At 44.2% G+C, this 16,162-nt stretch overlaps 1 protein-coding gene across 1 annotated transcript in view; it reads right to left on the bottom strand.

Moving 5' to 3' along the window:
- Nucleotides 1-16,162, bottom strand: part of VCL (vinculin) — a 1,795,541-nt gene that overhangs the window by 945,769 nt on the left and 833,610 nt on the right. The window contains exon 14 of the mRNA XM_044055664.1: nt 11,516-11,706. Coding sequence (XP_043911599.1) covers nt 11,516-11,706 — 191 coding nt within the window. The remainder of the gene's footprint in view (nt 1-11,515; nt 11,707-16,162) is intronic.

Below are 16,162 nucleotides of genomic sequence, written 5' to 3'. Positions count from 1 at the left end.
TCCTGTTTGGTCTGGTGGGACTTTTTGGATGACTCTTTTCACTAGCAGTCTTTGAATTTCTAAAGGTGCTGCTTCCCTGTGACTGGTGGTACGTCCAGTTTTTTTTTCTGGGATGTTGGGGGAAATGAGAGTGGAACTTTGAAACCTCTAGATATTATTCCCTGCACCCATTTGTCTACAGTTAATATTTACCTGGAAGATTGATGCAGAGTTGTCCCCTGACTGCCTCCAGAGGAGGGCAATCAGGCCTCAATTCAGGGGTGCTGATAGAAGTACCAGACAAAGATTCACTGGATCCCTGGTTTTGTGGTCCATTTCTTCCTCTGGGGTGGTATCTTCCATTACTTACTCCTCTGCCCTGGGGGAAATCTTTGCCGTGTGAATCCTGGAAAGGCCCTCTAGATATTTTAAATCATAGTCTCCCACTTCGCTGGTTCCTACAGTAGGGCCTCTGAGGAGGGGAGAAATGTACGCCTAAAGCAGAAAGGGTCTTGCCATTCTTTTCACATCTGGCTAACATGTCAGGGGGTGACCTGGGGGAACCTTCCCCTTCATCAAAATCAGTATCTTCGGTGAAAGACTCCTCCATGGAGTCCAAGTGCTTTCTCTTGCACTTCTTCACAAGAACTTCCTCGAGGGATGATCCGGCGAAGTATCCAAAGAAGAAGAAACCACCAAAATGGGTGTATCCTGGGACTATTGTGCCCTCTATCCTAGGGATGAGAAGGATAGCAGCTCAGGTCAAACGGATGTAGAAAGTTGCCCCAACAGGATGGCAAAGACAGAGTCCCCAGTGGACAAAACCTTCTCCATAACTTGGAAGGGCACTCTCTCACCCCCATAGAGGGATGGGAGCCCAGAACTGGAAATAGACACCTTCGGAACCAGTGTTAAACCCCACACTGAGGATGCGGGCATCAAAACAGAAGTCTGGGTCAATGCTACAAAGGCCAAAGCACCAATGGACATGGATGGCTCCAAAGCTAAGGAAACTGATCCATGCACCTCGGACCCAACCAGAGTGTCGGGAGGCCTCCGGTGCCGAAGGCAGCTATCAAAACTGGGGAAGAGGATACTACCAAAACAGAGACAGTCGACGCTGGAATTGTTGTAAAAGAGAGCTCCAAAGACTCAACAGGAGTTGGAGGAGGAGGAATGGGAGGTGTTGTAGATTGGCTGGTTAAGTGTGGCTAGGAACTGTGGTCAATTCCCTCGCATTCAAAAGTTGATCCACCAGTATCAAAATATCCACTTCGAAGAAACTCTTAGATCAAATTGAGGCAGTTGAAGGAGACTTGGGGGGTCTCACTTCAAGGAAAGGGCTTGGTGACCTGTCTTTAAAGGGGTCAAAAGTTGGCAAATAACTCGTCCTTGGAAGTGAAGACAGCTTTGACTGTTTGTGCACCAAGGATTCTGTGGATACCGAAGAAGTCCCTGTCAGCTCCGATAATGTTTTAGATGTCAAGTCAGATAAACCTTCCGGTGTTGAAGAACTCTGGCATCGAGGTGAGCCTAGAGACCTTCTTGGACGATTCTGAGGTACTAGGAAATGAAGGTCTTTTCTTAGTAATGAAAAAAGAGGGGGATGAAGACGTGCTAGCTTTAGTTCTAGACCCAGAAATGGCCTCTTCGAAATCAGACTTGAGAAGTCCCTTCAATATCAGTTTGTTCTTACGCTCAAGTAAGGGGTGCGGGTGGTGGAGATCCCGTGACAGACTGCACAATTTTCTTGTAGATGAAGTTTTCCCACACAGTAAATGCATAAGATATGCCCATCAGAATTGGGCATACTATCCTGGCACTTCACACACCTTTTAAATCCAGAGGTGCCTTTAAAAGTTTTGACATGAGAGTCCTGTTTTTCAATCAGGGAAAAAAGGCTCACACACACTTAAGAAAAAGGGGATAGCGACGAGGGTTTTTTTAAACAATTAAAAAGGGACAGGAAAGCTAGAGATACCAACAATGGTATCAAGGAACACCTAAAGGTAAGAAATGTACCAACAATGGCACTACCAATGAAGGAACACCTAAAGGTAAGAAAGTTACCAACAATGGCACTACCAATGAAGGAATACCTAAAGGTAAGAAATGTACCAACAATGGCACTACCAATGAAGGAATACCTAAAGGTAAGAAATGTACCAACAATGGCACTACCAATGAAGGAATACCTAAAAAGGTAAGAAATGTACCAACAATAGCACTACCAATGAAGGAATACCTAAAGGCAAGAAAGGTACCAACAATGGCACTACCAATGAAGAAATACCTAAAGGTAAGAAATGTACCAACAATGGCACTACCAATGAAGGAATACCTAAAGGTAAGAAAGGTACCACCAATGGCACTATCAATGAAGGAATACCTAAAGGTAAGAAAGGTACCAACAATGGCACTACCAATGAAGGAATACCTAAAGGTAAGAAATGTACCAACAATGGGACTACCAATGAAGGAATACCCAAAGGTACCAACAATGGCACTACCAATGAAGGAATACCTAAAGGTAAGAAAGGTACCACCAATGGCACTATCAATGAAGGAATACCTAAAGGTAAGAAAGGTACCAACAATGGCACTACCAATGAAGGAATACCTAAAGGTAAGAAATGTACCAACAATGGGACTACCAATGAAGGAATACCCAAAGGTACCAACAATGGCACTACCAATGAAGGAACACCTAAAGGTAAGAAAGGTACCAACAATGGCACTACCAATGAAGGAATACCTAAAGGTAAGAAAGGTACCAACAATGGCACTACCAATGAAGGAATACCTAAAGGTAAGAAATGTACCAACAATGGCACTACCAATGAAGGAATACCTAAAAAGGTAAGAAATGTACCAACAATAGCACTACCAATGAAGGAATACCTAAAGGCAAGAAAGGTACCAACAATGGCACTACCAATGAAGGAATACCTAAAGGTAAGAAAGGTACCAACAATGGCACTACCAATGAAGGAATACCTAAAGGTAAGAAAGGTACCAACAATGGCACTACCAATGAAGGAATACCTAAAGGTAAGAAAGGTACCAACAATGGCACTACCAATGAAGGAATACCTAAAGGTAAGAAAGGTACCAACAATGGTACTACCAATGAAGGAATACCCAAAGGTACCAACAATGGCACTACCAATGAAGGAATACCTAAAGGTAAGAAAGGTACCAACAATGGCACTACCAATGAAGGAACACCTAAAGGTAAGAAAGGTACCAACAATGGGACTACCAATGAAGGAATACCTAAAGGTAAGAAATGTACCAACAATGGCACTACCAATGAAGGAATACCTAAAGGTAAGAAATGTACCAACAATGGCACTACCAATGAAGGAATACCTAAAAAGGTAAGAAATGTACCAACAATAGCACTACCAATGAAGGAATACCTAAAGGCAAGAAAGGTACCAACAATGGCACTTCCAATGAAGGAACACCTAAAGGTAAGAAAGGTACCAACAATGGCACTACCAATGAAGGAATACCTAAAGGTAAGAAAGGTACCAACAATGGTACTACCAATGAAGGAACACCTAAAGGTAAGAAAGGTACCAACAATGGCACTACCAATGAAGGAACACCTAAAGGTAAGAAAGGTACCAACAATGGGACTACCAATGAAGGAATACCTAAAGGTAAGAAAGGTACCAACAATGGGACTAGCAATGGTTGAAAGGAGAAAGGGAAAGACACACTCATGCGAAAGCTAAATGAGAGGACAGGGTAGACAGCAAGTGGAAGTTAATCAAAAATATACAAAAATACGAACTTTAATATTTTATTTTTTTATTTTATTTTTTATTTATCATTTGTTGACTGGGAAAGTCCGACTAGGTTCCACAGAGCCTGTTTTCAGCGGAGGCCCGGGGAGAAATGCTCCAGATATAAAGATAACACTTACAATAAACCAAGGTTCAAGAGAAGACAAACGTGTCTGACACAAAGTGGCAAACAAGATCTGAGGTAATTATGAGAGGAGCATTATGGGTAGTGCCTGGCTCGAGAGATTGTAAGGCTCGAGCTGAAGTAAACGTCCGAGTCGGTTACGAGGTTCAGAATGAAGCCCACTGTCAAGGGTCGAGTGAAGACTGACATCACCAGATGACAAGTTCCATGCACTTTTTTTTTTCAGTAATACAGCACACTGTATAAGAACTGTTAAGGATGATAAAAAAAAGAGCCAAAAATTCAAAGAAACCCAATACATACTGACCTGAAACATTTTTAAAAAAGCATCAATGTACTACATTAATGATATCAACATTTACAACAGCTTCTGGCAATGGCACTAGCAAAGCTATGCAAATACTTTGTTTTGTTACAACTCTTTAGTACATGCCAACAAGTTCCACTGATGACAGCATAAGCGACAAGAGATTGTCCACAATAGTTGAAAATAAGAAGTTATGTACCTACCATAACGTTCCATGTTAGTTGTCTTCTCTCGCCTTCTTTCTTGCTTGATGGGTTCGGAGCCGATCCCTCGGCTCCGACTCGGCACTTGCTAAGCTCGAGAGTCACTTTTACCAGCTCGAGGCAGCCCCATATCCCATGATGCAAGGCGGTAAGTACCCAGATCTCGTTTGATGACAAAGGGCAATAGCACCAAGCAAAAAAATACTTCCCAAGGGAAGAAAGAAAACTTACAGATGGAAGAAGGACCAGGTCTGAATGGTCTTCAGCATAATAATTTCTTATAACAAGGTCTGTCCAGGCCAGGGGGAAGGAGGGAGGGTCGCAAGAAAGAAGGCGAGAGAAGACAACTAACATGGAACGTTATGGTAGGTACATAACTTCTTAATGTTAAGTTGTCAATCTCGCCTTCATTCTTGCTTGATGGGACCGCGTCCCTAGCACCTCTATCCTGGGTGGCTCAATGGAACAGACTCTTGAGGACTGTAGAGCCAAAACTGGCTCTGTCCCTGGAGGCCAAGTCCAATTTGTAATGGGAAACAAAAGTGTGAGGAGTGGCCCAAGTGGCCGCTGCACAAATAGTGTCTAAAGGAAGTCTAGCTTGAAAGGCTGTAGAAGTAGCTAAGCTCCTAGTTGAATGTGCTTTAGGTTTTGAGCACAGCTGTTTTCCCCTGAGCAGATAAATTTCAGAGATAACAAGAAAGCCATCTGGACAAAGTCACTTTAGAAACAGGAAGGCCTTTTTTATTATCCGCATAGGAAACAAAAAGTTGATCAGATTTTCTAAATTTTTTGTCCTGTCCAAATAATATCTAAGTTGACGGTGGACATCAAGATAATGTAGTTTTTGTTCAGCTCTGTCTGAATAGTTTGGGAAAAATACAGGAGATCAATGGATTGATTCAAATTGGTCTTTGAAGCGACCTTAGGTAAAAAGGTCGGATTAGTTCTCAAAGATACTCTGTCTTTGTGAAAACCAAATAGGGGTCGAACCGATAGAGCATGAAGTTCAGACACCCCTGGCGATGTAATAGCCACTAGGAATAAAGTTTTCCAAGAAAGAAATTTCAGGGAACAAGAAACAGCTGGCTCAAAGGGGAAGAATCAAGGATGTCAGCACTAAATTTAGATCCCACTGAGGAGGAGGATTCCTGACTGGGGGCTTTAGTAGGAAAATTCCTTTCAAGAAGGCCCTGCAGAGCCTATGGGACATAATATTATGATCTGCTACCCCGACATGAAAGTTGGAGATAGCAGCCAATTGAACTCTGACTGTGGAAGAAGAGGAACCTGCATGAAAAATCTCTGCTAAGAAGTCCAGGACTGCCTGAATAGGGGCAGTGAAAGGATCAATATTTTTGGCCTTAGCCCAATAAGAGAAACGTTTCCATTTGCTTGTATAAATCCTCCTAGTAGAGGATTTTAACGAAGCTACTATGATGTCTCTAACAGGATTAGAGATCAAGGGAAGCCTGGCTAAGGAAGGAAGTGGAGCAACCATGCTGTGAGGTTGAGAGAAGGGAGAGACCAGTGCAGCTGACCCGATTGGTGAATCAGAAGATCTGGTACTGGGTCCAGATGCCACGGCTGCACCAAAAGGTGATGATGGAGGAACGGGAACCAAACTTGTCGAGGCCAGTAAGGGGCAATGAGAATCAATTTGGCTCTCAAAACGGTAGCTTTCTGGATAAGTTGAGGGATCAGAGGAAATGGAGGGAAGGCATAAAGAAGTCCCTGGGGCCAATCCTGGGTCAGAGCGTCTCTGGGGGGATGGCCTGGTAGAGGGAAGAGACAGAAGAAGTCTGGACATTTGCTGTTTTGGGGAGTAGCAAAAAGATCGCAACATGGACGACCCCATTCCAGAAATATCTCTTCCGCTATAGACTGCTTGAGAGACCACTCGTGAGGCATGAGAATAGCTCTGCTCAATCTGTCCGCTACAATGTTGGTTTTCCCAGGGATATGCGTTGCTACCAGAAACCGATGAGAGGAGATCGCCCATTGCCATAGTCTGAGCGCTTCCCGACACAAGGGGTAGGATTTGGTTCCGCCCTGTTTGTTGATATACCAAACTACAGACATGTTGTCTGTGTGGACTGCAATTGTCCCTACGGGAAGAAAGTCGTTGAGGGCTTGCAACGTTAAAAGCACTGCTCTCATCTCCAGGACATTTATGTGCAGATGGTACTCGAACGGTTGCCACGTCCCATGAACCATCCTGCCCTGATAATGCCCCCCCCACCCGATCAGGGAGGCATCCGTGGTGACTGTGGCTATCGGGGATGGGGGTACAAAGTACCTGCCCTGGTGAACCTGAGGAGATGTGATCCACCAAGCAAGATGATCTTTGCAAGTTTGTGTCACCAGAATCTGGTGACGATAGGAAGTTGTTGGTACGACCACTGTGTGAACAGCATCCACTGAAGAAGGCGCATGTAGAATCGAGCCAGGGGAAGAAGAGTAATGGCCGCAGCCATGAGGCCTAATACCTTTAGAACCATTCTGGCCTGTACTTTCTTGTTGGCCAGAATGATCCTGACATGACTCTGAATGTCTGAAACTCTTTGATCTGTAAGGGTAGCTGACATCCGAACAGTGTTTAAGTTTGCGCCTATGAAGGTAATAGACTGGCAGGGCGATAAGGATGACTTTTCGAAGTTGATCGAGATGCCCAAATGAGAACAAAGATTTATTGTATAATCCCTGGCTTGTATAAGCTGATGCCTGGTGGTGGCTGACAGGAGCCAGTCGTCGAGATACGGAAACACCTGGAATCCTTGACGTCTCAGGTGAGCCGTGACCACTGCCATGCATTTGGTGAACACTCTGGGGCGGAAGTGAGACCAAAGGGGAGGGTTCGGAACTGGAAATGACTGGACCCCAGCCGAAAGCGGAGAAATCTCCTGGAGCGTCTGTGAATTTTGATGTGATAGTACGCATCCTGAAGATCTATTGAGCACATCCAGTTGTCCTTCTGTAAGAAGGGCAGAATTGACTGAAGAGTGACCATTCGAATCTTGTCTTCCTCACAGACTTGTTGAGTCTGCTGAGATCCAATATTGGTCTCCAGTCTCCTGTCTTTTGGGGACCAAAAGAACCTTGAGTAGTTTCCGGCTCTGAATGGTCTGTTGTAACTGGCTGAATGGCTCTTTTTTGCAGTAGTTTTGAGACTTCTAACTCTGCAATTTCCCTTAGACCGGGTGGTACATCTGGAAGGGAATTTGAGGGAAAGGACTTTCCTCGAAAAGAATTATGTAACCCTTGGATATGATCGACTGTACCCATCTGTCTTGAGTGAGGGAATGCCAGGCTTCTGGGTACAGTGATAATCTTCCCCGACTGCCTCCAAGGAGGGACAGCCGGGCAACATCTCAGGGATGCTGAAAGGGCTTGTCAGAGAGGCTCTCTGTTTCCCTGTTTTTGGACCCCTCTGCCTCTAGAGCGTCTGTTGTTGTTACCCCTCTGCCTCTAGGGGTAAACTGACCACGTGAATCCGGCGTGACTCCTTGGGATTTGGAACCACATTTTCCACCTTTCTGTCCTTTGGGGTAAGGTCTAGAAGGGGTGGAAAACGGACTCCTACAGCAGAAAGAGTCTTGCCGTCCTGCTCGCACCTGGTCAAAGTTTCCTTCACCTGAGGGCCAAACAAAGCTGACCCATCAAAGGGAGAATTTGTGAAGGACGCCTTGAAGGGATCTGCAAAGTCACATAGCCGCATCCAGGCTTGGCGTCTAAGAGCCACACCTGTACCTGCGGCTCTACTGCTCCATCAGCAGCATATGATATTAGCCGCATGGAGGAGTTTGCAATGGAATTAAGGGTTCCTAGCTGCGGCAATTTTTCTTGAGCTCCTGCAGCTGTAGGATCCTGTACTACTTCACCCAGCTCCTTAAGGATATCCCTCTGGAGTCTGGTGAAGTGACATAGGTAATTCAGCGAGCATAGCAAAGGTCGCTGAGGAAAACATCCGCACCGTACCTATCCATGGTCCTAGAGTCCTTATTAGGAGGATGGACGGCGGAAGGATCTGCAAGTTCCTTCTTGGTGGCAGCAGCCACCACCATGGCATCAGCGGGACACCCTTAGTGAGGAATTGCTTGTCACACGGGCAGTGATAAATTTTGAAGGCCTCCTAGGGACTGGCTCTACAGAGTCAGGAGCTGACCACGCCTTCGGGCAATAACCTGCATAAGGGGTCGAAGGCGGAGACAACCAGGAGGTGGAGGGCCGAGATCCAAACGCCTCTAGGTATACTGACTCATCCTCAGAGGGATTGTTGGTGGGCCAGTTTCCCTCTGTTTAAGGAGTTCTAGGATGTCTGAGAAGGAGACATCCTCAGAGGGGATCTAGGGATCCCTCTGACTCATCAAAGTCAGTATCTGAAGTGATAGACTCGGGGAGTCTACATGTTTCCTCTTACAAGTCCTCTTTCTAGGAGGATCTCCGAAACATCAGGAGAATCCTCGGAAGAGGGGAAATTCCCAATGGGGAAACCTGAGGCGGAGGATCTCTGGGTCCTGTAGCAAGAGAAGTGGCAGAGGTGTCAACAGGCACTATAGAGGGAGGAGCTAAGGGAACAGACTGCTGACTGATACCAGTGCCCAGCACACTCTTCATCACCTCGAATGCTCCCTCCCAGGCAGGTCCGAGAGAACCCGTTCAAGAACTAGGAACTCCAGGGACCACCGAAGGGAAGTCTCCGAGGCAGATGTCGGAGCCGAGCTCACCAAGGCCGAGGCTCTAAGGGGAGGAGCGGGTTCGGACAAGGGTCCGATGCCACTCACCCCTCGGAGGAGACCATGGAAGCACGACCACCGAATCCCTCTAAGGAAGGTCTCAAGAGGAGATAAGAGTAGAGGCTGAAGGAACAGAAGGGGTATCTGTCCTCCAGCCGTAGCAGTAACCATTCCGAAGACTCCAACTCCAAGCTCTGGGGTAGAGTTGAAGGAGGAACTGTAACGGGTGTGGACCAATAGTCATCTGTTGAGACGGACTATGTAACATTTGGGCCAGTGCCTGTGACTTAAGTAATCTACTGACCACTCTCTAAGTCATGGTCAGAAAGCCTGGATGACTTTGAAGATCGGCTCCGATGGATCCGTTCGAAAGGAGAGGTGAAGCCGGAGCCGAAAGTATTGGCTCCAAGGAAGGAGACCTCGACCTCTTCCTGGAAGGAGCCATCGGAACCGATGAAACTATAGACCCTGTCGGAGCCGACAACTTATCGGAGCCGACAGGACGCCTCGATGCATCGGCTCCAGCCGGAGCCGATACAGCCACATAAGTAACGGTGTCGGAGCCGATCGGAGCCGACACCGATGCCTGTGCCACATGGTGGTCGGAACCGATCGGAGCCGACACCGAAGTGGTCGATGCAGAATCGGCACCGATAGCCATCGGTGCCGAAGGCTAGCCAGAATCGGCTCCAGCCGGAGCCGATCTCGACTCAGAACGAGTCGGAGCCGAGGCCGCAGGCTTTGACACAGAAGCCTGGGCCTTGGAAGATTTGGCAGATTTAGATGGAGCCGACTTAGCCGGAGAGCCCTCCGGCTTAAGAAGGCCCCTAAGTATCAGCTTGTTTCTTTCCTGCAGGACTCTCTGGCTGAAGGAATGACAAATAGCACAGGAGTCCTGCAGGTGAAGAGGCCCCAGGCAATACAGGCAAGAAGTGTGACCGTCTGTCAGAGACATCTTCTGACAGCACGAGTCACACTTCTTAAAGCCTGAGACCCTCTCTTTTGACATGGTGGAGAACAACACACACACACACCAGTCAAAGAGTTAAATTAAATTAAATATACCAAAAAGGTATAAATAGACAAAAACACACACACACCCTAACAGGGGGGGATGGGATGGGTAAAGTTTGACTAAAAAAATAACAAGAGACAGGGAACTTTCTGTCAGAAAATCTTTTAGAATTAACTTAAAACTAAAATTAAAGGGTTTTTAGTAAAAAGGGGCTAAAATATCAAGTATTTAAATCACTTACCAGGAGCTGGTAAAAGGAGGACCTCCTAAGCGAAGCGGCAAACGAGATCTGGGTACTTACCGCCTTGCATCATGGGATATGGGGCTGCCTCGAGCTGGTAAAAGTGACTCTCGAGCTTAGCAAGTCCCGAGTCGGAGCCGAGGGATCGGCTCCGAACCCATCAAGCAAGAATGAAGGCGAGATTGACAACTTAACATCAGTCCATGTTAATTAGTTCACTTTCCTGACAAATAAGTTAATATATTATAAATTAAATTAAATATTTAAACCCAGAACATTCCCACCATCCTTACCTTCTGAAGGCTATGCAATCAAGAGCATCCCTCACTCTTAATGGAGTCTTACTCAAATAATTAAGCTGCCCTTCAAATGTCAGGTGCCCCCTGAAAGCTCATCTCATTAACAAATCGCACTACATGTACAATTCCCTCACTTAGAAAAGAATACTGGGACATACTACATAAAAACAGTGACATAAAAAACAGTTAAGAACCTGTACTTCTCTGTATTCCTCCTCAGTCTGACTGCAAAACTGCCAAAATGGTAATATAAAGTGAAGACGACTGTTTACCTTAATGACCACCATTCTCAGACCTACAACATGGTTTTACATAGGGACAGAGTTGTGTAACAGACACTGTTTATTTAACTTTCACACCTTATACTTACAAAATACAGTTATGAGCATGTGGTCCCAGTGTTCCAGGACCTTTATAAGCTTTTTGATATCAATAAGTGTGGTTCACCAATTCAGCTGTCCAAATGTGCAAAAATGTCTTACTATTAAGTAATGAAGGTAGTAAGAAGCACAACTTTAAATGTCATAGTTAAAAAGCTGCCTGCTGAAAAGATGTATACCACATAGTACGTCTTAAATCCTACTTCCCTTCTATAGCTTCTACATCCTGAGTGGGTATATGCTGCCAGTAAGAAGCACAACTTTAAATGTCATTGTTAAAAAGCTGCCTGCTGAAAAGATGTATACCACATAGTAAGTCTTAAATCCTACTCCCCTTCTATAGCTTCTACATCCTGAGTGGGTATATGCTGCCAATAATGATGATGATGATGATGACAATAAACTGGTACTGCACTAACCTACTCCACGATCGTCAACTGTGGGATTGTCTATCCAGCGTTGAGCTTGTTCAATCTTCCCTTCCAAGTTCACGGCTGCCTTCACTGGTCTGCTGTTGGCTACAGCACGGTTGGTTTTGGACTGCAGATTCTGTAGTGCAGTGGCGACCTGTTTAGCCAATGTGCGAGCTTCTGGAGAATCACCTTTACCCCTAAACACCAAGAAAAATGTGTTGACTATTTTCAAAAGTGTATTTATCAACCCAGCATTTATAGCTGTGTGACATACTGGTGCTTATCTTTATGCTAAAGTTACCAAACGCAGACTAAACCACACATACAGGGAAAATCAATTGGTTTTGAGATTGGAGCATTTGCCCAACCACCCAACCATTTTTTGACAACTGCTTTACCCTTTCCAGGGTCACTTTGCTAACTCACCCTATCCCAGCAGTCAGTAGGTACAAGGCACTGAAATCTGTTCTCCACAGGGTAACAACGTATTGCAGAATGTGTGTACCCACTTGCACAAATACAGTTAACGGCAACTTTTAAAGTACACTGATTAGATACTGCATATCCTGGGAAGGTATGAAATAAATGGTGCACCAGAGAAAATCCTCTTGGAAGCAGGGAGAACATGCAGACTATATAAAATGAAATTTGTTGAGAATCGAACAAACAAACATTTTGCTGAGTCATCAACATTACTCAGCTGTGCTACTGCTCTTCACTTTTTTGTCCAGCTAGTCAAACATTTAAGCTATAACCTGTCTGTAACCTGTCTTCTCCCAAATACCTCAGATCGAGTTTGCCTATTTACCAGTAAACACATTTTCATTATCTCATCAAATTAAATACCTGATCATCTTAGCATATGACCAGAGAAACTGCAACCAGCTGAGGTTGTATAAATTACAGTTGTGCAAGTTGAACTTACCGTAACAGTAGATGTCCAAAAGATCACTGCTGCAGTAGCCTTAGCTATTAATGATTATATCCCGAGATCTCTCCCCAAGAGAGACAAACACGGAGAGACAGAGATTCACCACTTAAAAATAAATAAATAAATACTCTTGCAAAGATAAGCAAGTTAATTTAAATAAGGAAAACATCAGCTATCCTGTAGCCTGCAATGATCTGTAACTGGAGCTAGACACTCTGTGAACACTCTTGGTGCAGGGGATAGTCCAAAGGGCAACGCAGCGTACTGATAATGTGATCCAGGCTCACAAAACCTTAAAAGAACTCTGAAATATTAACAAATAGGGATGTGATGACTATCTTAAGTCTAGTGCTACCAGGAAACTTGAAATAGGAAGAAGAGGTAACGTGTTGTGAAATGACATCACTTTGAATTTGGACAATATCGCAAACAGGCTTAGGAAAGAAAGACAATTGGTCTCCAAGCATTTTCATTCTTTGGCACTAGGAACATCCTTGAATACAAACCCATCTGCACCTCGGAAGGAGGAAATGGTTCTATCACTCCTTGGCACAGCAAGTAATGAGGAATGGTGGACACAAAACAGTCTGATCTGGAGGATGAGGAATGACCCCAACTGTCATTTGTAACCTTGATGAATGATTTTCAGAACCCATTTGTCTGAAACAATCTGTTGCCAAACATAAAAATGAAGATTCAGATTTTCTGGAAGAAAAAAGGGGTCAGGGTGGGAGGGGGCACAAGGTCTCGAATATTTAGATATGGGCAATTGTCCTTAGTTTTGGGATGTTCAGGACTTCTTTTTAGAACCCCTTTCCTTGGTTTTGGAATGTTCCGAACTTTTTTGGAACCCCCTTACCATTTCTTCTTAAGCATTTATCTACATTTTTTTGAGACTGTTCATTCTGTTTTTTTTTTTTTTTTGCCAAAATTCAATGAGGAGATAAAAAATTCCTTTGACAATTTGGAAAAGGAGAGCTGAAAAATATGAAAGTTGTGTACTTACCATGATGTTAGATCCATGTTGTCTTATTTTCATCTGATTCAACATGTGGGATTGTTGGATCCGGCCAGATCCCACTTTGACACCTCATACCACAGCACTGGATCGGAGAACTCGGACTCTTTCCCTATCCAATATTCCACTCTCCTGCCTGAATTACCTCAGATAGAATTTGTTGACGGATTCCAACTGGTCACAAATAATGTAGGAGAAAATGAGAAAATACTGAGGGAAATCCACTATAGAGAAATGTGGAACAATGGGCAAACAGCGTCCAGGCAAGGTCTGGTAGACCCCCTTATAAGACGACAACTTGGAAGTGGGAATGAGGGAGGGGAGTTGAACTAGATGAAACTAAGACAACAGGGATCTAATGCTATGCTAAGTACATAACTTCCGTATCCAATGTCTATTTATGTCTGATTCAAATATGCGACAGATTTCCAAACTGCCCAAAAAAGGACCTGGGTGGACTCAAGGCAGGACATTCCTTAGTATGGCAAAGCCAGACTATATAGGAGTCCTAGACTGCACATCCAACTTATAATGACACACAAAGGTATGAGTTGTAGACCAAGTCACTGCACGTGCACATCCAACTTATAATGACACAAAGGTATGAGTTGTAGACCAAGTCACTGCACGTGTCAGTGACAGGCACTCTTTCTGTAAATGTTGTTGAATGCCATCACTTGGCTAGAGTGAGTATTGGGTTTTAAAGTGCAAGGACATCCCTTCTGACTTATAAGTGAATGAAATGCAACCTGCTAACCTTTTTGAAATTGTAACTTTAGACACATGCTGTCCAGGCTTTGCCTTGGAAAAAGAAACGATTGGTACTTCCTGAAGTCCTTAGTATGGTGTAGATAGAACCGGAGGTGCCTATGGATGTCCAAGGAATGTAGGGTATATTCTCCCTTGTAGCAAAGTTTGGAAAGAATACCGGCAAATCAATTTGTTGGCTCAAACTCAATTCTGAAGCCACCGTGGGAAGGAAAGAGGGGTTTGTCCTTAAGTGAAACCCTGTTCTTATGAAAAATAAGGAATGGAGGTTTGCATGAAAGTGCTTGTAACTCTGAAACAAGTTTTGCTGATGTAATTGCAACCAAAGGAATAGCTTTCCAAGAAAGGAGCTTCAAATCTAATGAAGCTGCAGGTTCAAAAGGGTTTTTGGCTTAAGGACTATAAAAAAACAAAAACAAAAAAAAAATTAATATTTCAAAGAGTCCCAGATCACGAACTGGGTCACTCAATAAGAATGTTCTTATACGAAAAAGGCCTTAGTCACCTCAAGTAAAAGTATGAAATGGCAGTTATCTGGACTTTGATTGTAGAGTAACTAGATCCTGCCATAAACAGTTCAGAAAGAAACACCCTTGCACTAATCATATGTACAATATATACACAATATCCACAATATTCCAAACCACACCCCACAACCACTAACTACAGAGGGAAGGGAAGGAGGGAGGTAGATGGACTACATGTGGATCTTGGATGAACATCATTTATGTAGTGTACAAAACTACACTGTGTGTATCTCATCTCACTGCATTGCCCTTACTAATTCCAATCCCAAGAAAGTAGAGGAGTAAGGAGGATATAAAGCAGTACTGCCATTTTAAGCATGTGCTTCTTGGGCACAGATCCTGATGAACTAGGAGTGACACCACGAAGCTAGCTGCCTTCGCTGGTGGGAGAAAACAGCGGAAACAGAAGGAGAGGGCCTAACCACTAGGAAGGGAGGGGAAGGGAGTAAGTTGAGGAAGCCCCTTCCTCCTCAGGCCTGCCTCCGCCTGCTGAGAGGCTAAATATCAGAGTCTCCCCTGGGACTCCTTGGGACTCCAGGAGGAACCACGAACATCTCCAAAATCGCTAGTAAATTGGCTGAAAAAAGGTCCAATCCCTTTGAAGAGGCTGATATAGAAAAACACTTCCATTTACTTTTGTAAATCTTTTTGGTTGATCCTTCTGAGATCCTACTACTGGGGCAGAAAGTCTGGCATCTCTGGAATTCATTAAAATTGGAGAAACCATGCACTTAGTTTTAGGGTCTGGAGATCCAATAGAGGTAACCCAGATGGGTGAGTGAGGAGATTTGGGATGGGATCAAAAACCCATGGCAAGTGCAGATGATGAGGCCAAAGACAGGGGAATCGCATCTGTGGAGACCAAAAGTGGGCAACAAGTATTACCCTGGTCTTGTACTCCATGGCTTTCTGAATGAATTTAGTGATGAGGGGAACTGGTGGAAAGGCGTAAAGGAAACCTGGGAGACTAAAATGGACTACCACATATCTTAGTGACTGTCCATGTGGACGGGATGACGAAGTACCTTTTGAGGTATGAAGCAAAAAGATCACTGCAAGGTTGCCACCAGCAGCTGAAAATCTCTGTTACCATTGTTCTGTTGACAGACCACGCATGTGGCAATAGTTGAATTCTGCTTAGTTGTTGCAGGTATGTGCAATTTATTTTTTGACATTTGTTAACTGGGTTAGTCCAGCTGGGCCAGAGGCTCATGTTCAGTGGAGACCTAATAAGAGAAGCTCCGAATATAGACAATTTAAGGTACGTAAGACTTGCATTCAAATAAAAAAAAAAATTTACAGTATATAGGCTATAGTTAAAAACACAACTCTAAAACACAATGAAAATGCTACATTAAAGTATAGTACTCATATATATATATTTTTTTTAACATGAAAGGATGAGCAGC

The sequence above is a fragment of the Protopterus annectens genome, chromosome 14.part0 (genome assembly GCF_019279795.1).
Source record: "Protopterus annectens isolate FY-2018-M chromosome 14.part0, PAN1.0, whole genome shotgun sequence".
Classification (NCBI taxonomy): domain Eukaryota; kingdom Metazoa; phylum Chordata; order Ceratodontiformes; family Protopteridae; genus Protopterus; species Protopterus annectens.
Note: the sequence above shows the minus strand (reverse complement) of the source record. Positions and strands in the feature narration are given on the sequence as shown.